At 50.0% G+C, this 23,548-nt stretch overlaps 1 protein-coding gene across 3 annotated transcripts; it reads left to right on the top strand.

The window, feature by feature from the left end:
• Positions 1 to 300: 300 nt before the first annotated feature.
• Positions 301 to 23,452, top strand: Nlgn3 (neuroligin 3). 3 transcript variants are annotated; one of them, XM_021153024.3, is made up of 8 exons: positions 301 to 432; positions 2,962 to 3,608; positions 4,255 to 4,314; positions 8,270 to 8,329; positions 9,961 to 10,110; positions 17,385 to 17,570; positions 19,988 to 20,777; positions 21,674 to 23,452. In XM_021153024.3, exons 2-8 carry the CDS (start codon positions 3,161 to 3,163, stop codon positions 22,515 to 22,517), a joined length of 2,538 nt encoding a protein of 845 aa, XP_021008683.1. In that variant the 5' UTR covers positions 301 to 432; positions 2,962 to 3,160; the 3' UTR covers positions 22,518 to 23,452. The 3 variants fall into 3 exon arrangements, with proteins under 3 accessions (XP_021008683.1, XP_021008684.1, XP_021008686.1); XM_021153025.3 differs by lacking the exon at positions 4,255 to 4,314; XM_021153027.3 differs by lacking the exons at positions 4,255 to 4,314; positions 8,270 to 8,329.
• The last annotated feature ends 96 nt before the right edge of the window (positions 23,453 to 23,548 follow it).

Here is a 23,548-nt window from a genome sequence, read left to right as displayed (position 1 = left end):
TCCATACAGTGCCTCAGTTTCTCCCAGTATCAAGGTCTCAAGCGTTGCAGATAAAGTTTGAATTTGTTTTCCTGGAAAATCACCTACCTGTCTGATAGCTTGGAATGTGAGGGTGGGGGACAGGAGCAGAGCTTGCCTGACGTGGTGTGTGTGTGTGTGTGTGTGTGTGTGTGTGTGTGTGTGTGTGTGTGTGGTGGGGGAATTGGGCCATGCCCCAGGACTTGAGCCATCACTGGCACAAAAGGAGTTAATGCCAGGGACCGCGCCCCCCCCCATGTCCGGGCACGCGCAGCGCGCCCCCTTGGTGCGCGGGCACAGCAGCCAGGCTGCCGGAGAGCTGATCTCGGAGATTCGGGTGCGGAGCCCTTGGCCTGGAGGCGATATGGGTGGTCCGTGGCCTGGTTCAGTCGTTTGCAGCCGCCTAGGGAACAGGTGAGGCCGCCTGCTTCGGTCTCTCATCCTCTAGCTGCCCATACCTTTCCCAATCCTGTCCCCTCCCAATCCCGGGTCCCTCCACCTCCCCGGCCAGTGGCTCCCATCCTTCTCAACCCCGTGTTCTCCATAGGTACCCCTGACCTCCCGGCTCTCCCTCGCTTTGCTTCTCTCCTCTACCTCCTCCCTAAATCCTGCATCCCTATCATCCTTCCGCCCATGGTTTCTCTATTTCTATCGTCCAGCCTGCATGCTCACCAAAAATACCCCTAACCAGAGCCCCCAGCCCCATTCCAGGATTGCACATTGCCAATACCCCCTCTCCTGCAGTGCACCCCCACACCCCTTCCATCATAGCATCTTACAGCCAGGTTCCCTCCCCCACTCTCTGCAGCCCCCCCACCCAATGGAGGCCTTTATTCTAGCCTCCCCATTCTAAGGCAATTTCATCCTCTAATATCGTTCCAAACCCACATAGCCCCCAATACTGCAGTTCTCAACACTGATCCATTCCAGCACAATGCCCCTTGCCCAATACTGCTCCAGCCCCCAAAGTCCCCTTAGATGCCATTCTCATCCCAGCATTGCTGCCTCCCTTGTCTTCTCCCAAATTGCAAGTTGGACCAGAATGGAGATCTTGGCCTTGGGAACTAACTCACAGTGGGTCCTAGGGTACAGAGGGCATTTGGGGGTCGGTTGGTTTGTCTAGGTGTTCACCAGAGGGAGGGGCTGCAGCGAATTGACTCAACAGGGGAATTTGGCATTTGGCGCGGAAGGGTTACCAGAGAGGAAGGCCTCTAGAAAGGGTTAATGGAATTTGTGAGGTGGGGGCAGCATCGAGGGGGTTAATGGGGGGGTGCTGGCGGGGAAGCTGTGTGAATGAGCGGTCTGTGCCCCAGAGTTGCCATGGAGACGGTGAATGGGGGGATTGTGTGAACTCAGCTGCGGACTAACCCCCCCCCCATATACACACCCACCCACTCCCTCCTGCCCCACCTCCCTACTCCTACCCCTTCTTTCCCCTTCCCCTTCCCCTCCTCCCCTCCACCCGGGTGCATTCTGGGCAGTGTCTGGGATCTCCCCACCCCATACTTTGCTCCCCATTTCCTCTAAGCCCCTATCCCTTTAGTCACTTTACCCTCCTGCCTGCTTTCCTGCTTTCCTCCCCATCTTTCTCTGTCTGTCTCTTGTCTCTCCCTCCTTCTCTGTCTCTGTCTCTCTCTGTCTCTCCCTCCCTGTCTCTGTCTTTCTCTGTCTCTCTCTGTCTCTCTTTCACACACACACACACACACACACACACACACACACACACACACACATTCTCATTCCCCTCCCATGGTGGCCGATTGCCGATTGCTGGTCGGTCCCAATCTCCCTCCCCCACCCCTTCAGCCACTTCTTAAAGGAACAGGCCTGAAATCTCGGAAGGCGGGAGAAATGGGGGAAAACTAAATGTGACTCTGTGTGTGTGTGCACGCCTGCATACACACAAACGTGTGCATGTGTGCTTATTGAGTGTTTGTGTAACCATGTGGGACACACATGTCTGTGTGCCCGTGTATATGTGTTGACTGTAACTGTGTCAGAAGGCCTGTGTGTGTCTGAGCGTGTTGCTATTTCTGTTTCTGTCTCCACCTATGTGTCACCATTATGCCACTTGTGTCTGGATATTTACCTATGCGGGTATGTGTGATTTTGTTTCAGTAGGGTCTCTGTGTGTGTGTGGCTCTGGCTGTGTGAGGCGGTCTGTCTTGGAATGTGGGACTAGATGAGGGAATCTCTGTGGGTTTGGAATATAAATCTCTGCCAGTGAATATTGCAGTGTCTGTGATCTTACCTTGGTCTCTCACTCCTTCTTTGAGTCTTTATGAATGTATGTCCCTATACACTGTTGTTTATTTCACACTGGTCTAGCATCCACAACGCCTAGTGTGCTCAGGAGATCCATTTTTGCCTTTGTTTCTGGCATTTGGTTTGAATGAAGGGCTAGGCAGCAGCAATGACAAAGGTTTAAGGACTCCGCAGTAGTGAAGGCTGAGGAGAAATGTCAAGGAGAGGCAATGGGGGGGGGTGTCTCTGGACTTGGCGGTTGTGCTCCCTGCCCTGCCTGAGGGTAAAGGGCATCTCTCTGTGGGACGCTCTGTCTGCTGCTTTGCTTTTCTTAACGTCTTCTTCTAGTCCTGGAGTGAAGTTGGCAGCCATACTGGAAGTTCCACTTCCAGCTCTCCATGTCACTACATGCTCTGACCCCAGCAGACCCTGGGGCTGGATGTTGCAATTGGAGTTAGGGGCTGAATTCACAATGGCAAAAGCTGTCACTCTGTTCATCCCCCTAGATTTTTTTTCACACCGTGACCAGGCACATAAAATAGTTATAAATAGCATTGGATCACCTGTGAGTCTCTGGACCCCTGGGCACTTGAAACCTCTAATTGTGGGGAAATAGGCCAAGCCCACTGGGGTCCCAAAGACTGAGCCTAGAGCCCACACAGACCATCTTCGATGACACATGCTTCCCTCTTTCCACAGGCCTGTCTGGCCCTAAGGGAGCCCTCTTTCGAAGTGGTGGTGCTCGGAAGACCTGCTCTCTGCGTTGCTGGGCACCTGTAGGTGTCCCTCGAGAGCTCAGTTTTGAGGTTCAAGTCAGTGTGGCCATGAAGGGGCTGCCTATTGGGCTGATGCTGTGACCCCGGAGTCTTCCTCTCCTGCCAGTCCCCCTGCCCGGAACATGTGGCTGCAGCCCTCGCTGTCCCTGAGCCCCACGCCCACAGTTGGCCGGAGCCTGTGCCTCACCCTGGGCTTCCTCAGTTTGGTGCTGAGGGCCAGTACCCAGGCCCCAGCACCCACAGTCAATACTCACTTTGGGAAGCTAAGGGGTGCCAGAGTACCATTGCCCAGTGAAATCCTGGGTCCTGTGGACCAATACCTGGGGGTACCCTACGCAGCTCCCCCGATCGGCGAGAAACGTTTCCTGCCCCCTGAACCACCCCCATCCTGGTCGGGCATCCGGAACGCCACACACTTTCCCCCAGTGTGCCCCCAGAACATCCACACAGCTGTGCCCGAAGTCATGCTGCCAGTCTGGTTCACTGCCAACTTGGATATCGTCGCCACTTATATCCAGGAGCCCAACGAAGATTGCCTCTATCTGAATGTGTATGTGCCCACGGAAGATGGTGAGTGCTGCGGCCAGGCATTGTGCCCTCCTTGCCTCCCGCCTGCCCTGTTGTGTTTGTGGCTTGCATGTGGTTGTGTGCCCTGCAGCATGCGTCTGTCTGTCTGTGAAGATGCTTCTAACCATCACTCCGCTTGGCCTTTTCCCCTCCCTGTTCTTCCCTCTCCCAGCATTGTCCGAGCTCCCATGTGTGAGTGACACTGATGCCAGAAGGGGGCTGGCCAGGCCTGAGAGCTTTGACAGGTCTAGGTCCAGTGCTGGATGGGGGTACCCCGGGGGAGTATGGGTGACTGCTGGCAGCTGCCCGCGGGAGGATGCTGGCTCCACCAGGCTCCCCTGTTGCCATTCCACCTGTTTCGAAAGGTGGTAGGTGTGTGTGGCTGAGGGAGCTGGGTGTGCGTGGGGGGTGGGGGGCAAGCCTGGTTGGCGATGCTTAGGTGCCTCCTCTTCCACTAGCTGATGCCTCCTCCCGCGGGGGTCACATTAAGGTAAGTGACAGAAAAAAAAAAAAAAAAGGAGATGGTGGGACAGGCTCTCTGCCATGTGCCGCTGCAGAGCAGCTCAGCTCTTGGGGCCTGGGTGGGGGGGGATGCATGCCCCTGGGCAGAGGCCTCCTGTTATTTTTTAGTTTTTTATTCATTTTACAGTAAAGCGGATTTCCAAGGAATGCGCCCGAAAGCCCAACAAGAAAATTTGTAGGAAAGGAGGTAGGTAGCGAGCCGGCGGGGAGGGAGAGAGAGAGAGAGGGAGGGCTGCCTGCCCACGTGTCCCTGCCCCTGAGGACCCAGCCTTCCTTCAAGTAGCCCAGGTTGAGAGGGCAGTTAGCAGGCTTAAGGTCCCACCTCCTCTAAGAGCTCTAGCTGCATTGTAGAGAGGCTCCAGGGGCCGAAGGCAGGTTCAGAGCAGAAGCAGAAAGCCCATTGACACCAGTCTTCCCAGCTCTCCTAAGGAGTGTACCAAAGATAGAGCCAGTGGCTCTTATGGTAACATTTCAGAAGAAAACAGGCAGTCAAGCTGGAGCCAAAGGCTCCACCTTTTCCTGCAGCAAGTGCAAACATAAGACCATCCCTCCAGTACCCTGTCCTGGGTTAAAAGCCTATGCTCAACTCTTCCCCACTGAAGCTTAAAAGAAACGTGGTACACACATTTATTTGCTCTTCTGCAACACACCCTGCCCCTTCCTCACCACCTCTGGCCAGAGCAAAGCTGAGAGACGCGGGCTACTCCTGAGGCAGAAACTGGAAATCTCTGGAAACTGTAGGCTCTAAAGAAAACCAATTTTAAATTCACCCTCCTGCTGAAAGGACTTTCTTTTTCCTGTATAGTAATGTTTCCTGTTTGCACACCACTTTATGTTTTCTGCAAGAGCCCTCATATTTACCTCATAAATGCCTCTCCACATCTCGGGAAGCAAGCAAGGCAGGAAGCGCTATTCCGATTTTACAGATGAGGAACCGAGCCCAGGGGAGTGACTTGCTAGACAAGGCCCTGTTGCCGGTCTGGGGACAAAGCTGGGGCCAAAACCTGGGGCTCTTGACCCTCAGGGAATGTTCTTTCCACTGTAGCCCATGAAGGCAACTTCCACCTGGCCGATCCCACCTCACATAAAAGATCAGATGTGGCTAGGTTGGGCTAATTGGCTGTGGTAGCAGCCTAAGGAACAGGGACAGCCACAACTCACCCATACAAGCCTTTGGCAAGCTTGGCCTTTGTTTTCCTTTGATGCTCTAGGGCAGGGTTTCTCCCATGTCATTGGGATTCCTGGGCTGGAACAATCCCTCCTGAATGAGAATCTCTAAGGACTGCTAAGAATCAGCGCATTCAAAAGCCCATAAGTGGAGGGCTTTTGATGCTCACTGGAGCACGGAGTCAGACTCACTGCCCTTAAAAACAATGTTTTACCTCGCTTTACATCCAGCCCAGGCCCTCACACACAGTAGGAAGCATGCAGAGGCTCTCATGCAAATGAAGGACCTCTGTAGTGCGGCTTAAGCAGCACCACTTGTCCAGGAAGCACAATCCCTGAGTGACCCCAGGCTTCTGCTGCCAACTCATACGGCATTCCTTCTATTTGGTTTCATTTTTCTTTGCTTTGCTGTGTTGTGTTTTGGTTTGGGAGCCAGGGTCTTGCTATGCAGCTCAGGCTGGCCATGAACTCTTTATGGCGTCCAGGCTCAGAGGTCAGTCTTATTTTTTTTTCTTTTTCTTTTAAGAGCCTCCATTTCCACATGGGAAAGCAGAAAGACCATTCTAGCCATAACCTTCCATTAACCTATACGTGTATTCAGGGAAAGGGTTTGAACGCTCCTGCTAAAAGTTATGTAGTGGGGTACCAGTGGGGTGAGGAAGAGATTACTATTAACCACTGCTTAGGAAGAAAGCTCTATCAGGGCTCCAGGAAGAGCCGAGGGCCGGCCAAACCCATGCTGAGATTTTGGCCAGAGTGCTGACTAGAAGCCGTCATGCAGTATGAATATTTTGCCAATTGTAATTGTGAATGATGGGCAAGGTGCTGTTGGGCTGTGAAGGGAATCTGATTTTTGTCCTGAAGAAGCTCCTAGCCTGGCATTAAAACTGCTGGGTTCCTTGACTCCACAGGCCAGTCTGGGAAGTGGGCTTTACACAGGATAGGGGAGGGCATTTGATTGTTTAACTGTTCAAATTGGTTCCCTATCATGGGCCTCTTAGCCATTTGAAAAACTTACTAATCTTGCCTCTTTGGGCACACTGTGTGTGTGTGTGTGTGTGTGTGTGTGTGTGTGTGTGTGTGTAGTGCACAGGGCAGATGGGGTGGCCTATGTGGGATCCTCCGGTGCCCCCATGTGTTCGGATAGTGCCTAGTAAAGCCCATGGCAGCAAAGAATTGATCATTGGGGACAAGCTCAAGGGACTAGGACAAGGCTAGGATCATGTACCAACCAAGTACCCTCAGCCCCTCACAGAAGGAGCCACCAGAAGTGAAGAGTGTCCTGGGAAGGATCTCCTCCAGCCCCTGCCTCCATGGACTTGAAAGGAAGTGATGTCTAGGAATGAGCGATGCTGTTTGGTGGCTGTTCCACTGTGTGGCTATGTCTCATTGAGATTCTAAGAGCAAGACGGGCAGGTGTTGAGCTAATGTGTTAAGACAGTAGGTACCACTGGAAGTTCAGGAAGCCAGAGGCTGTTTCTAGTAGAGCTGGGGCTCTGCTCTCTTGTAGTTCTGGTTCGGTTAATAACTCTAGGGATATTCAGGCACCAGAGTGCAGACCAACAGAGAAAGAGAGCTATTTGCTTGCTCCAGGTTGAAGGTATCTCTGTGATCATGGATGCAAAAGGGTAAGGTGTGGGGAACCAGCCGAATTCCTTCTGCCTTGACATGCCGACCAGCAGGCAGTAGATCACGTCTTTTTATAGCCATTCCAAGATATCCTTCTAGTCTCTTCATAACAGGGAGAAGTGGTGCCAGTCTAAGCTACCCCTGCCCCGGCTCCTAAATGCCTTTCTTCTTCCTCTAGTCTCTCTGCTCTCCTCTCCTTTCGTGTTCTGCCTCTTCTTTCATCTATTTCCTCATTCCCTTTCCCTTGCCCCTGAAAGGTGGCATGATGCAGTGGAAAGACCATAAGGGCTTTGGAGTCCAGCAGACCTGGGTTTGCTTTCTAGCTGTGTGATCTTGAGCAAGTCACTTTACCTCTCTGAACCTCAGTTTCCCCATCAGTGAAAGAGGAATAAGGATAGTGCCTACCTCATTGGGATGTAGGAGTCAAACAGCAGCAAGAGTAGAATGTCTGACATGTGGTAGATGTTCAGTACTCAGTATATGGTAGGAACCATCTCTCTCTCTCTCTCTCTCTCTCTCTCTCTCTCTCTCTCTCTCTCTCTCTCTCTCTCTCTCTCTCTCTCTCTCCCTTTCCCTCTCTCCTCTCTCTCCTCTCTCCCACTCCCTCTCTCTGTTCCTCTCCCTCTCTCTCTATTCCTTTCTCCTTCCTTCCCTCCCTCCCTCCCCTCTGGCTCTCTCCTAGAGCAACACTTGCTGCTCTTAAAGCTGGTTCCTGTGGGCAGGAGCCCCATTTGCCATTCACAAGAGCAGAGGGCCCCAGTGAACAAAGCCAGAGGGAAATTTTCATCTCCCATCTTCTCCTGTGGGAATCAGGGTCAGCTGAGGCCCAGTTCAAATCTGCCCATTGGGCCCTGGGAGCTCAGACTTGGGGGTTCCCGGTAAACACCTCTGCCCTGAGTATATCACATAGATGTTCACACAGATGCTGGCAATGTCACCTCCTACCTTCAGTACCTGTCCCTGCTCTCCAGCTCAGCCTGCCTGTGTCTAGACATGCAGCCCTTCCATCTAGAATGAAGTTTCCACAAGTGGGCCTTTGCCTCTGTACCCTAGCCAACTTGCTGCTACCTCCTTCCTAACTGCGAATGAACTTGGTTGGGTACAGGGAGGCGGGGCAGGGAGGTGCAGGGAGGTCAGCACAGCAGAGACCTGCAACACCATCATCCTGATGAAGGTCTGGGCCTCAGCCCACCCATTCCCTCAGTTCTTGCCATCCCTCCTGCCTGTCCTGGGCCCAGGCCCAGAGCTGGCTTGCTGGGCCACACTGCAGTCATGCTGTTTTTGAATTCTCTCTCTGTTTTGTTCTCTGTTCTGTGCTGTTGTGTCTCCCCGTGTCTGGTCCCCAGGATCCGGCGCTAAGAAACAGGGCGAGGACTTAGCGGATAATGACGGGGATGAAGATGAAGGTATTTGGGGGCTGCAGGGCGCGGCGGCTGGTGCATGGCACAGAGCCCCTCCCCTTCTCAATGGGGAGAAGCCCCGTCTGTCTGTCTGTCCGTCCGTTGGTGTGTTTCTGTTCCTGTACAAGGCCGTTGGGCTGTTCCTCCGTCTTTGGCCTCATTGGCCACTGGGACTTCTGGGGTAATGGACACGGCTGGCAGGAGCAGGGGACCAACCACAAGTAGAGCTATAGGGAGGGTGTCTTCCTGGCCCTGGCCCCTGACCCCCTCCCATCTTCTATGACTCATGGGTACCTGCCCATATGTGGCAGCAGAAATGGTGAAGAACAAGTAGGGCCAGGGAGGGTGGGGATAGGCACAAAAAAAAAAAAAAAAACCGGATGGTAAGGGGGTGCCTGGATTTCTCCTGGAAAAGTGGCCCTGCTTGGGCACACCAAGGGGCAAAACAGTGACATTCAAAGACAGCACTTCCCCAATGTCCTCCCCCAAAGAAAGATTCACTAGGTCTAGAGGTTGCACTAGGTTGGGAACAGAAAAACTGTGGCCTAACAAGCCAGGCCCAGATAGCACAGCCATCAATAGATGGTCTAAGAGTCTCTGGTGGTGAGGGGACCGTCCTTCCTCCTTGGGGTAACAGATTGTTTATGCGACAACAGACAGCATTCCCTTCTCCACCCATGCTCTGGGCCTGCCCCTTTGGAGACCCTGGAGGGGCCAGGCAGTTTAGGGGATCCACTGGTGACTTGGTAGGACTGTGTCAGTGTGGCAGAGAGAGTGGGTCAGCTCACAGACTGACAAATGATAGGCAAGTCAAGTTCAGGCCTGGAGCCTTCTCTTGACTGCTTCAGCCCCACACCATGCTGGCTGGGCTTGGGAGCAGCCCCCCGATGAGCCCTGGGCACTGGCCTGGTGGAGACTTCTCCTACATCTTAACTCTGGCTGGGCAGGCCTTCTCATGCCAAGTTCTGCTCCACCCCAGTGTTTCCAGCTAAGTTTGCCCAGGAAGAATGGGGGATGTGGGCATGCAGTTAAGAAACCATGTCTCTAAGGTTCCCCCACCCCATCTCTACCATTCACTACCCTCATCCCTCCACCTTCCTGTTCTCTCCCTGTGCCACCCCTTCTCCCCATCCTTCTTGTCTCTGTCTGCACTGGAGGGGGGCGGGGGATCCAGCTGCTGCCAATGGCCGTTTCCATGTAACTGGTCTAGTCCTGGGGGTTTCAGGGCTCCCCAGCTCCTGCTTTCTAAAGCCATGTCAGGTCCCAGGACTCCTGGATGCACAGGGCAGGAACTCACCTGATGCTGCTAAGGGATCACTTAGCCCTCGATATTTCTTCTCTCATCCCCAGAAGCTAGCCATGGTCACCCAGGCCCAGATGAATTATGCCCACATGGCCATCTTCAGTTGGGAGGCGCTCGAAACCCAAATCCTTAAAAGATATTCTACAAGTTCCGCTCTCTCTGGCCAGTACTTCAACTCCGGGCCTAGCAGCCCCACGAGTCCTGCCCTCAGGGGTGGTGGTGGTGTCCTGGCACCTGGAATAGCTTTGCTGCCCGCACCCCCCCCCCAGGGCTGGCGGGGGTAGGGAAGGAAGGGCATCCTACCTAGCCTGTGTCTCACCCCTTTTCCTTACAGACATCCGAGACAGTGGTGCTAAACCTGTCATGGTCTACATCCACGGAGGCTCTTACATGGAAGGAACAGGCAACATGATTGATGGCAGTGTTCTTGCAAGTTACGGCAACGTCATCGTCATCACCCTCAACTATCGGGTCGGGGTGCTAGGTATGGTTCTTTGAAAGGGGGAGGAAGGAATCCCAGGAAACTCAATTTAGCTAGTCCTAGATCTCTCGCTGATGTTAATAACCAGAGTCAGGATTTTAGTCCTTCACCCTTATTCAAATACCAACGGCTTTCTTGTCTTCTCAGGCCACCTTTTCAGATTTAGATGCCAGTGGAGATTCAGTTCAAAATGTATACTTCTTTTTAAAGGAGGGATTAGATGGGGTAACCTAGGTTGGACTTGAACTCCTGGTCTTCCTACTTCTACCTCCCTAAGTGCTGAGATTATAGGCCTGGGCCACTACCATGTATAGCTTAAACTTCACAATTCTTAAGTCTCAAGCCAGACTTCTGTTAGCAGATTTTGCTTGGCTGAGTTTTATAGGTCCTGTTAATTTTTTAGTGTCTTATCTTTAGCACTGCTCACCCAGCCCCACAGCCCTAAATACCAATGCATTTACAGATATTCCTTCTAATCCACTGTGTATCCACAGACACTTCTACACCCACACATCACATCCATCCACCCACTCCCACACACACAAATACTTCTCGCTCCCCACGGCACATGTGCACACAGCTCTCGTCTGCTCCTGCATACGCCCTCACAGAGTGAGACACATACGGTCTCACTCACACACATAGCCACATACCCACACAGTGTATGCACCACATCCATACCCCACACAGATCTCTCTCACCTTCCATATATACACACATGTTTTTATATACTCTGCTCCACATCTTTTACCACAGCCACACTATATATATATATATATACCATACACTCCCAGAGTCAGTTTCTGCTACCCCTATATTGGCAACTTACACAAATACCTAGACTCTTCTGTGCACATACCTTCCACCACCCCTATACCCACACACCCCCATCTCACACGTCCCACTGTGCATTCAATTCACACATGATGTACTTCATATATATATATATATATATATATCCCTCTCCTACTTTACATAAAACAAACCAGTATTCGTTTTTACATGGTAACCATTTCATTTACTGCACATATACATCCTCTCACATAGGCACACTAAATGGACCCCCTCCACGTGCTTACAGGCATACACATGTACATAGTCTTCACATATACTCTGTCAATACATACCTAATACATACACATGTGCTTACTCCCTTACCTCTCAAATACACACACATCCTTGTATCTCAAGCTGCATCTGCACGCGCCCGTACACACACACACACACACACACACCCCTATTTACTCTAGCCACATGTGTATAGACATATACACATTCCTTGTTCTTCCACACATACATCCCTTCACTCTTTTGTTTGTTTGTTTTGTTTTGTTTATATATTTTTTATTAGATATTTTCCTTATTTACATTTCCAATGCTATCCCAAAAGTCCCCCATACCCCCCCACTCCCCTACCCACTCACTCCCACTTTTTGGCCCTGGCGTTCCCCTGTACTGGGGCATATAAAGTTTGCAAGTCCAATGGGCCTCTCTTTCCAGTGATGGCCGACTAGGCCATCTTTTGATACATATGCAGCTAGAGTCAAGAGCCCCGGGGTACTGGTTAGTTCATAATGTTGTTCCACCTATAGGGTTGCAGATCCCTTTAGCTCCTTGGGTACTTTCTCTAGCTCCTCCACATCCCTTCACTCTTACTCATTATGTGTACCTACGCATGCGCATATACGTTTTTCCCAAAGCCTCACCCATGCACCACCATGTATCCTACCTACTGAATATTCTGCCCTCTAAGTCATATTGGGTGATTTGGGCTGTTCCTCTATCTTATACCTTCTGTGATGCCTGCCGGTACATATCCCAAGGTCTTGAGATGAACAAATACCCCAGAGAAGGTGACAGCAGATACACCCTTGCTCCCTTTTAGGTGTTCATCCGGGCTCTCCATCCTTAGAAATGTGGGCATAAAGAAGTCAACTTCTTCCTGGGGAAATTGTGTCCTCAGGATTTCTAAGGGGGGGGTCTGTGGGCCCAGATGTAGAATCAGCAGTTTGTCGGGTTGCTGGGCAGGAGTTCATTTGAATTGGCTCTTGGCTATGTTGCTTTGCCAATTCCAGTCCCCGAGGCCCTTGTGCTGCATTTGCTTCTGGGCAGGGTTATATGCACAGAGTGGCAGTCTCCTCTTGACTTTCCCTTAAGTCTACATGGGACATGCATCTATTTGGAGTTCAGTCTGGAAAAATGAGGCTAGGTATGGTGGTGTATGCATTTTAATCGCAGCACTTAAGAAGCAAAGGTGGGAGACGTCTCTATGGGTTCAAAGTCAGCCTGATCTACATAGCGAGTTGTAGTATAGCCAGGGTTACATAGTGTGACTTTGTCTCAAAAAATGTTTTAGACTGTGTTCCTTCAGTGACTCCTTGGGACCCCGAATGTGGGACATTCATGGCACCTCTCTGGTCTCTGCATGATCTGATGGACTTTGATTTCATGGTTCTTCCCTGCTTCTCCATCTTTCTGCACTGCCCCAGACACCATGGCAAGACTCTCATGTCCTGTTCAGAAGTGGGGATCTGAATGTCATGGTACCACAGGGATGACTGTAAACTCACACTCCAGGATCACACAGTTCTGAAAAAGCACCAAAGCCACAAAGATGATCACACACAGATGTACACACGTACATGCACAGTAATTGATGGCCAAAGCAATTAGCTACTTTCTTTGCTCCAAGTAGAAGAAAATACTTGATGCAGCTGCTTTTAATAACTACAAGACTCCATTTTATAAGGCATACCTGAATGTGCAGAGGCTACCAAGGATGTGAGCCAATAGTATCAGACCAGTAAGGAATGGAAGAAAAGAGAGAAGGGAAGAGCAAGAGAGTGAGGCAAAAGTAAGGAAAAGAATAAAATTACCGATGAGAGAAAGAGGTTAGGACATGGGACATGAGGCAGAGAGGAAGCACTAGCTTTCAGTGTGATTCAAGGGCTCCACGGTCTCAGGCAGGAGCTGCGGGCTGTATAGAAGGTGGCAGGCTGGGAGTGCTCTGTGTAGTGATGTCCTGGATTTAATGGAAAACTCTCATCCCTTCAGCTTCTCTAGGAGAAATCCTTAATCTTATTTGTTTGTTTTGTTTGTCTTATTGAGATAGTTTCTCTATATAGCCCTGGCTGTGCTGGAATTTGGTTTGTACAATAGGTTGGCCTTGAACTCAGAGATCTGCCTGCCTCTGCCACCTGAGTGCTGAGATAAAAGGTGTGTGCCTCTACCACCTGGATGAAAAATTGTTAAGTTTTTTGAGGCGGTCTTGCACTCTTCTGAGATTCTGATGACAGCTATGGCTTCTTCGTCAGAACAATACAGGCACACACATAATTTCTGTTTTTAAAGACAAAGGCTAACTGTGTAGCCCAGGCAGCCTTGAGCTTCAGACTCTCCTGTCTCTGTATCCAAGTATGGGATTATAGGCCTACGCCACCACACTCAGCACACAAATAGTTTATTAAATAAATAAATAAATAAAAATAAACAAAACCCAGGACTTTGTAGCTTCCCCTGAAGCTCAGCCATGAAAATGAAGCTCAGGCTAAGAGCACTGACTTTACAACCTCCTTTCATTTGGATCATCAGAAAAAAATGCATCTTTGAGATTAAGCAATTAATATTACTCCATAATCCAAAAGAGGTATATAAACTGAGATTTGGTCAGAAGCTCCTGAACACTTCCTACTATTCTGGAACACAAATGTAATTAATAAGCCACTGATTGCATTCTGAGTCCATACAAGATGTTTTTGTCTCTTGGCACTAGATGTAGAACATGAGTTTGTCCCTGATGCTTGGGGAGTTTGCAGTGTAGCTCTGTTTTGATTTCCAAAGTATATGTATACATATATGTGTGTGTGTGTGTGTGTGTATATATATATGTATATATATATATATATATATATATATATAGAGAGAGAGAGAGAGAGAGAGAGGCAGCCAGTAGTTTTGGACTCCAGTTGTACACATTTGCTTGCCTTTCTTCCTAGCATCACCTCCTGACCCTGACTGCAGTCCATCCATGTAAGCTTCTCTAGGGGTCTTGAGAATGTCACTAGCTAATTCATGGAGATCTCCTCCTGCCCATGACCTGCCAAGGCAGAGGGTGTAGCTATTATTTGAGACACTCCCACTGATTTGAGGGCCAAACAACACAAAAGGAATGTAGCAGTATATTGGATGTGGCTAGACCTAGAGGTAATGGATGCACTGAGAAAGTAATAGCTTGCCAAGTTCTATTCTGGGTTCCAGAATTCACTTAATTCCACATCATTGCTCAGGTATGTTTCAGGCAAGCTGAAAACATGGTGAGTGACACTCCTGGAATGACACAAATATCTAGTTTTGATACAATCTGCCAGATTCCTCTATCTTCTGTTGACAAGCAACTTGTGTGTACTGCTTGGGTAGAAACTTGGGTTCAAGAAGGCTGACTCAGATTTATTTTGACAACTTGTGGAGTCGGATATTTTTTTTTAAGATTTATTTATTTATTATATGTAAGTACACTGTAGTTGTCTTCAGACACTCCAGAAGAGGGAGTCAGATCTTGTTACGGATGGTTGTGAGCCACCATGTGGTTGCTGGGATTTGAACTCCGTACCTTTGGAAGAGCAGTTGGGTGCTCTTACCCACTGAGCCATCTCACCAGCCCGGAGTCGGATATTTGAGTCTTCATTTTCATGTAGTTTCTGTGGATGGCCATGAGCCTATGAAGCTATCAATGAGTGGCTTCTCTCTTAGGCTGCAAGACTTTGTGCACTCCTAGTCTGTCAAGCTTACCCCTACCACCTTCTGAGCCTGTTGGCTATAGCATTTAAAGCAGGACTCTTTGTGTAGTGAGGATCAATGCATGGCCCCAGCCACATACTTCACTGTTCCTTACCTGGAAGCTCATGAGGTCCAGGGGAGCAGAGGTATAGCCAAACTCTCTCCTCAGCCTTTTCAAGCTCTGTCCTAGTTTAGGAGAACTCATGTTGGAGAGATCTACTCTACATCCAATTGCTGGCTAGGATAGCAGATTCTCTCTCTCCCCCTCCCTCCCTTTCTCCCTTCCTCTGTCCTTCCTTCCTTTCCCTATCCCTTCCCCTCTCTCCCCCACTTCTTTCTCTCAGGGCCTTGCTGTGCAGTCCAGGATGGCCTTGAAGTCATTCACTGTGGTCTTGAACTCCAAAATCTCCTGCATTTGCTTTCTGAGTACCATGTCCAATTAGGACAGACAATTTTAACATATCTCACTGAATGATACCTTGACAAAGATTGAAGACAAACCTGCTATTGTCTAAGCGAAAGAAGTGGGGAGGGGGGAGATATAAGGGAAGGAGAGGAGAAGGAAGACACATTACAAATTTTGCTAGAGGATCTTAAGACTTGGGCAGCTGACCTGGGTACTGACTGGCATAGGTATTACTGCTGTTTCTTCTTCTTCTTCTTCTTCTTCTTCTTCTTCTTCTTCTTCTTCTTCTTCTTCTTCTTCTTCTTCTTCTTCTTCTTCTCCTTCTCCTCCTCCTCCTCCTTATCATCACCCCCAGTTAGGTTTTAAGACTTACAGGAGTCACTTGCATTTCTGAATAGGACCCACAGACTGCTTCCTCCTGCATCTGAAGGAACTAGAGTTCTTCCACTCATTGTTGTTCAGGCTTACGCTAATCCCCTCTCCTCTCCTCATCTGGAACTCAGGGTTAAGGAAGACTTGTGCTAAAGTTCTGGGAGGAATATCTACATACTTCCTACTTACTTAATTTGACCAAAGGAAATTAATAACACACTTGGAAGTGGTAAGACAAATTCTTTTGCAGAAGCTACATACAGAAAGACCTGAGAAATATAGTGATGTGGTTTTCTGTCTGCTTGGCTCTATTTGAATTAAGCTTCTGCCTGCAGACTGCCAGGACTGCCAGGTCTGCCAGCCAGCTCTCTGCGAGCTATGGGCTCCTCCAACATGGCCCTGAACCAAGCTGATTCCAGGTGCTGTGAACAGGCTTTTTAACTGTGGAGTCAAAGAACTCTGATCCAAGTTTGGGTTTCCACTGTGTAGGAGCACAGCAATTACACCCACCTGGAAAGGACCCTTCCAAAAAGCCTAGGGCAGGAGAAGATAGATAGAGCCTTCCAAGGAACCCAGGGATCAAGGAAGAGATAGAGGAAATGAGGCAGCAGGATCAGTCTAAAATGGAAGCACGGGGTAGGAGGGGGGATATAGGACATCTCTGTGGGATAGCCAGCAGGTGGGCGGGAAGGTAGTCTCCATGGTAACAAGTCTCCACGGCAGCAAATCCCAGCAGGTGGGTGGGAAGGTAGTCTCCATGGTGACATGTAGTCTCCTCAGCAGCAAATCCCAGTGGGTGGGCGGGAAGACCTGTTTCTGTGGTAACGCAGTGCACTGACTTCCTCATTTCTCCATCAGATGAAAAAGATGATCTGACCCAGTGGCTTCTCAACTTTAGCAGGCATCAGCATCACCTGGAGAGCTTGTTAACAACACAGATTGCTGGGCAGCATCCCCTAGAGTTTTTAATTGCTTAGGTGTTGGAAAAAGGGAACTGAGGCCCTGCCCTGAGAGTGATGAGAAGAGGGCCATACCAAAGCCCTAGACAGAAGTGGAGCTGGGCAGATTTACACAGGAAGGGCAAGGCGAGCTTAGGGACGGCTGCCTGTGGGCTCTTCACTTCAGAGAGAGAACGAAGGGGGAAATGTAACTGTAGATCTACCACGAGCTTGGCTTAGGCTCAGTTTATCCTTGTTACAACCCTTTGAGGTATTTTTATCCCCATTTTACAGAAGAGGAAACTACGGCCTAGAGATTTTAAATAACTTGCTGAAGGCCACATGCCTAAGATGTATTCATCCTGGATTTAACCAAGGGCTGTTTGGCTCCAGGGTCCTTGCTTTCTCCCTATTGTATCTTGGCTGATGTTAGGATCATATCCCCAGATACTATATCAGGGCAGAGAATGCTGGGTTCTGGCCATTTGTAAGCTCTGCAGTTTAACTCTTCTGCCTAGAGGAAACAGCCACATTAAATCATCTGTCCCTCCTTCCAAAGTAGATCATGGGCAGGAAGCAGGGGTTTTTCCCTGCCTATATTGGTGATGCTGGGCCTTGCAAAAAGAAGCAATGATTTATGTTAGCATTCGTGAGATGGGAAACACTACATGGCTGCGTGCTTATCCTCCATGTGACGCCTCCCTAAATTCGTTCGTGCCATCATAACCCAAATCCTGCATCCCCTCTGCCTTCATTATTTTCATGCTCTTTTTTGTTGAATCTAGGTTTCCTGAGCACTGGAGATCAGGCTGCCAAGGGCAACTATGGGCTCCTTGATCAAATCCAGGCCCTTCGCTGGGTGAGTGAGAATATTGCCTTCTTTGGAGGAGATCCCCGTAGAATTACTGTCTTTGGCTCTGGCATCGGTGCATCCTGTGTCAGTCTCCTTACACTGTCTCATCATTCTGAGGGTGAGTAACTCTTGAGCATCAACAGAGAATAGCTTTTTTCTCTTTCTTTTCTCTTCTTTTCTTTTCTCTTTTTTGGAGACAGGGTTTCTCCATGTAGCCCTGGCTGTCCTGGAACTCCCTCTATAATCCAGGTTGGCCTTGAACTCAGAGACCTAGCTGCCTCTGCCTCTGCCTTTGTCTCTGTTTCCCTAGTGCTGGGATCAAAGTTGTGCACCACCACTGCCCTCCAACATAGAACAGCTTAATGCTGGTACACATTGAGCATCAGGTATCCCAGGCTCCAGAATGTCAGGCTCTATACCCCAGTCGTGCCCAGGAAATCAGCCCTCCCATCAGGTCCATGTCCCTTGTGTGTGTGTGTGTGGGGGGGGAAATGTTTCTGCACAGGAAGAAGAAGAATCCCCATTTACACCCTGAGAACGATGGTCCTCGTTTCACATGGGAGTCTTATTTTGGGAGAGTGGGAATAGAATGCCTCTCTCTGAAGGGACAATAGCTCCTTGTAGGGGAGGAAATCTCTCAGTATGGGAAGGACATGGTACTTCAGAGTCAGAATCTTAGGTGGAAACTGGTTTCTAGGTGTAAGAAACATTCATTGTCCACCTTTCTGGGGGCTGGGGGGACATGTCTCTACAAGAGGAGAATTGGTCCAGAGGGAGAAGTGAATCCAAAATAAAATAATCTAGATTGAGTCCGAGGGAGGCAGATTGTTGTTGGACCACAGACTCCTTCCAGGGATAGCCACCTTGCTGAAAGGACACTCATTTTTTACGTGGTTTTTGGTGTGGGTCTCTCTGCTAGTGAGTTTCTGAAGGGCTTGCATAGGCAAGGGAGTATTCCTTCTCCATCTAGACTATAAAGAAGAGTATATTTCTGAGAGGCAAAGCTGAGCTTCCTATGGAAAAAAAAAGTCCTTGAAATAAGTGCCCTTCTCTAAAGTGAGGAAGGATGTGAGCAAGAATGCATTTTTATCATTGAGGTTGGCTCTCATAAGAAGCCTTGCCATCTTTTGAAGAAGGCTTGTGTCTGAAAGTGAGGAACCATCTTCACTGCCCCAGAAGCTCTGTCTGTCCCCGAGCCCCTCATAAAACGACACTGACAGAAGACTAAGGTGTAGCTCGCTTCTGTGGAGAGAGAAACTGGGGAGCTGGGCATGGTGGCGCACACCTGTGGTCCCAGTGCTGAGAAGTCTGAAGCAGGAGTTCTGCCACAAGTTTGAAGCCAGTGAGGGCTACCAGCCAGACTCTGTCTCAAAAAAAGAAGGCGTGTGCACACGCACATGCACACACACATGAATTAAGAGAGAGAGAGAATAGGAGTGAGTGAGTGAGTGAGTGAGTGAGTGAGTGAGTGAGTGAGTGAGTGGGTGGATGGATGAAGGGACAGTGGCCTGAGTTTTGTCTCAGTAAAGTGACAGACACTGGCACCTCTTCAGACTGGGACTCTTTACTGGGATAAGGCCTTCCTGGAATGGCACTGTGCTGAGCATCATAAGGGGACTATAACTCTGGAGACCTGGATAGAGGTGTGGCTCAGTGACAAAGGCCTCCCCTGCCCTGCAGCATGCTACCCGTTCCATCCCCAATACTAATAAATGTGTCTAAATGTACTGCGGAAGGTTGGCTCTCTCTTAAGCAATAATCTGTACTTCTCTTTCCCCTCTCTGATCATGCAAAACATCTTCCCATTGGCTCCATGTACCTGAGAGCCAAATACTCCCTTGGGGCCAGGGAGAGATAGTTCTTCCTCTAGAGAGGTAAAAGACTCTCCTTTTGATAGTAAGGAATGAGGTCCCTCCAGCTCTGGGAATCTGAATGTGATGTCCATATCTTTGGCAAAAGGGGATCTGGGCATAGTCCACACTGCCAGGGCACATGCCAGGAGACTCTCATACCCCAGGGCCTTTGCTCTTGGGATTCGTCCCTAAACTCCCAGAATGTGGGGCTCTCTCCTCCCTGCATTTCTCATCTCTCATGAAAAAGACCCCTTTGTGGTGTGAGTGCCAGCTCCCTGGTGGTGCGTTGGCACAGAACTGGGCCCAGCTGGGCAGGAAGCAAGAGGGAGAGACAAGGAGTGATAAAGAGAGGAGGGAACATAAGGAGGCCCATGTCTGGGGCCCAAGGGGTTAATTCTCCCTGGCATTTCCCTTAACCCCCAAATTACCAACCCCTGTACCAGGAATGGGAAGCAGTATGTATGTGTGTGTGGGGGGGACTTGATGGGGAAATAATCAAAGAAGGGGCTCAGCAACCCCCCCTCCCCTCCCCACATCCTGCCCTGATATCTCCTAATAAAAGACTAGTTCTTCCTTCATTGTCAATTCACAGCATAGGGCAGCCTCAGTGACAAAAGATCAAATGTTTTATGGTCATATGTGACAATGACAGCTCTGACCCCCTTCCACCTATATTCTGTAGGGCTTTTCCAGAGGGCCATCATCCAAAGTGGCTCTGCTCTATCTAGCTGGGCTGTGAACTACCAACCAGTGAAGTACACCAGCTTGCTGGCAGACAAAGTGGGCTGTAACGTCCTGGACACTGTGGATATGGTGGATTGTCTTCGACAAAAGAGTGCCAAGGAGCTGGTAGAACAGGACATTCAGCCAGCTCGCTACCATGTGGCTTTTGGCCCTGTGATTGATGGTGATGTCATTCCTGATGACCCTGAGATCCTTATGGAGCAGGGAGAGTTCCTCAACTATGACATCATGCTAGGCGTCAACCAGGGTGAGGGTCTCAAGTTTGTGGAAGGGGTGGTGGACCCCGAGGATGGCGTCTCGGGCACTGACTTTGACTACTCTGTCTCCAATTTTGTGGACAATCTGTATGGCTATCCTGAGGGTAAGGACACCCTGCGGGAGACTATCAAGTTCATGTATACGGACTGGGCAGACCGAGATAACCCCGAGACCCGCCGTAAAACACTGGTGGCACTCTTCACTGACCACCAGTGGGTGGAGCCTTCAGTGGTGACAGCCGATCTGCACGCCCGCTATGGCTCACCTACCTACTTCTACGCCTTCTACCATCACTGCCAGAGCCTCATGAAGCCCGCATGGTCAGATGCAGCACACGGGGATGAAGTGCCCTATGTTTTTGGTGTCCCTATGGTAGGTCCCACTGACCTTTTCCCCTGCAACTTCTCCAAGAACGATGTTATGCTCAGTGCTGTTGTCATGACCTATTGGACCAACTTTGCCAAGACCGGGTAAGGAGAAAATGGGTGTCCTCTTCTCTGGGACCCCAGCATGCCCTCCCCTTTGCTCTTCTATCTAACTTCTTCCATTAGCTTCCTCTCTCTGCATTTCCCTAAAGCTTGCTTGTTTAACCCTTTAAGTCTTCTTCTTGTCATGATTCTGTGCTTCTCCCCTCCCCTTCCTTCGATTTTTTTGTTTGTTTTTTTTTTTTTAAAGATTTATTTATTGATTATATGTAAGTTCACTGTAGCTGTCTTCAGACACTCCAGAAGAGGGAGTCAGATCTTGTTTCGGATGGTTGTGAGCCACCATGTGGTTGCTGGGATTTGAACTCCGGACCTTCGGAAGAGCAGTCGGGTGCTCTTACCCACTGAGCCATCTCACCAGCCCGATTTTTTTGTTTTTTATTGAAGGAGGTAGTAGAACTCTTGCTTAGCACACCCCAGGCCCTGGCCCTGGTAACCAGAGCCACTCAAACTCATTCTGTTAGAGTTCAGAACTCTGTTAGCATCAGGACTGAGCAGGGAGGTGTTACTGGCAGAACTGTGGGATTCAGGGTTAGTTAGCTGGTCAAGGGTAGCATGCAGGGGGAGGAATGTGCATTTGCCCTCGATAAAACTGGGCAACTCAAAGGATTGCTTGGTCCTCATGGCGTGTGAGGAGACAGAGCGTCTGCGGAGCCTGATGGCGGCTGCGGATGAGCTCAGGGAAGAATGAGACATTTTCATGCTGCCTGCCACAGGAACTAGGAGTTCAGCTCTGGGGAAGAAAGGGGTGGGGGAGGTGACAGGACCCTGAAAAACATGTATGTCATGGGAGATTTTAGACTGGTGGGAGTGAGAAGGAGGCTGGGCCTTTTCTTTCTTTAGGTAGCATGGTGACCCTAGATTTCAATGTGGTATTTCAGGGATCCCAACAAGCCGGTACCCCAGGATACCAAGTTCATTCACACCAAGGCCAACCGCTTTGAGGAAGTGGCCTGGTCCAAATACAATCCCCGGGACCAGCTCTACCTTCACATCGGGCTGAAACCAAGGGTTCGTGATCATTACCGGGCCACAAAGGTAGCCTTTTGGAAACACCTGGTGCCCCACCTGTACAACCTGCATGACATGTTCCACTATACATCCACGACCACCAAAGTGCCGCCCCCGGACACCACCCACAGCTCCCACATCACCCGTAGGCCCAACGGCAAGACCTGGAGCACCAAGCGGCCGGCCATCTCACCTGCCTACAGCAATGAGAATGCCCCTGGGTCCTGGAATGGGGACCAGGATGCGGGGCCACTCCTGGTCGAGAACCCTCGAGACTACTCCACTGAATTAAGTGTCACTATCGCTGTGGGGGCCTCCCTCCTGTTTCTCAATGTGTTGGCCTTTGCTGCCCTCTATTACCGTAAGGACAAACGGCGCCAGGAGCCCCTGAGGCAGCCTAGCCCCCAAAGGGGAACTGGTGCCCCTGAATTGGGAACTGCTCCGGAGGAGGAGCTGGCAGCATTACAGTTGGGTCCCACTCACCATGAATGTGAGGCCGGCCCCCCACATGACACACTTCGCCTCACAGCACTGCCCGACTATACCCTGACCCTGCGGCGCTCCCCTGATGACATCCCACTCATGACTCCCAACACCATCACTATGATTCCTAATTCCCTGGTTGGGTTGCAGACCTTGCACCCCTATAACACCTTTGCCGCAGGGTTCAACAGTACTGGGCTGCCCCACTCACACTCCACTACCCGTGTATAGCTCTATCCTGGAGCACAGCCCATCTCCCAGCTCCCTCCCTCCCAGATCCACAAACACACATGCACACACATACACATATATGTACACGCACGCACCCACACCCTACAGCAGACCCATCTGCATAAACACAGACAGATGTGGACATGCACCCGCATGTACAAAAACACAAATCCAGACGTGAACCTGAATAGGCCCTTCAAATGGGGACACATAGGAGTCCTTGGTACCAAGGGCCCATGGAACAGCAGCTGGAACCAGCTCCTTGAGCCCGACCACAGACACTCCTGGGGCCCTGGAAGCCACAGCCGGACACCCCCTTGGTGCTTGCCTTCTCGGAACTGCACCTCTACCAACTGCAGACTCGGGAGCTTTAAAGAGCAGGATAGCTCTTCCTCCCCCAGACTTGGTCTTTTCTCTGGGTCTTGTTTTTGTTGATTTTTTTCTTTTTTAAATTGGAACCAATGCTATTCCAGCCCATTGAGTGCTAAGCAGCTCTGGAAGGGAGGGCTCCAAGATCAGGACTCTCTGGTTCTGGGACTCCCAATGTTCATACAATCAGACCAAGGAGAAGGACCCTCCAAGACAGTGACAGATGGGCACAAGACTATGGGGTGAGAGGAGGAAGAGGCTAGCAATGGATGGGGCTTGAGAGCCAGCAAGGACAGAGCACCAACTGGCTCTGGGCCTCCCAGAGAGGACTACAGAGCCTACAGGGTGACCTGCTTCCGCAAAGGCCAGCAGCAGCAGCCTGTCTGGAGAAGCCTAGGTTTGATAAACTAGGTACTGTGGAGGCCCTGACCTTATAGGGCCCCTGGGTATATAATCTGGGTTCTGCCTCTGCCCTTGGGGACATGATATCAGAAATTTGCCCCATTTTCTTTACAGTCTCTTTGTGTCTGTCATTTCTCTTTCAAAACAACGGTGTTTTTTTTTTTTTTTTTCAGTTGTTGGCTTTTTTTTTTTTTTTTTTTTTAAGAAAAGTTCTTAAAACACTAACGGAAACCCATGGAGTTTGTCCTTTGTAAAAATTT

Source organism: Mus caroli, unplaced genomic scaffold (assembly GCF_978045245.1).
Source record: "Mus caroli unplaced genomic scaffold, Mus_caroli_1 scaffold_5, whole genome shotgun sequence".
Taxonomy (NCBI): Eukaryota; Metazoa; Chordata; class Mammalia; order Rodentia; family Muridae; genus Mus; species Mus caroli.
Note: the sequence above shows the minus strand (reverse complement) of the source record. Positions and strands in the feature narration are given on the sequence as shown.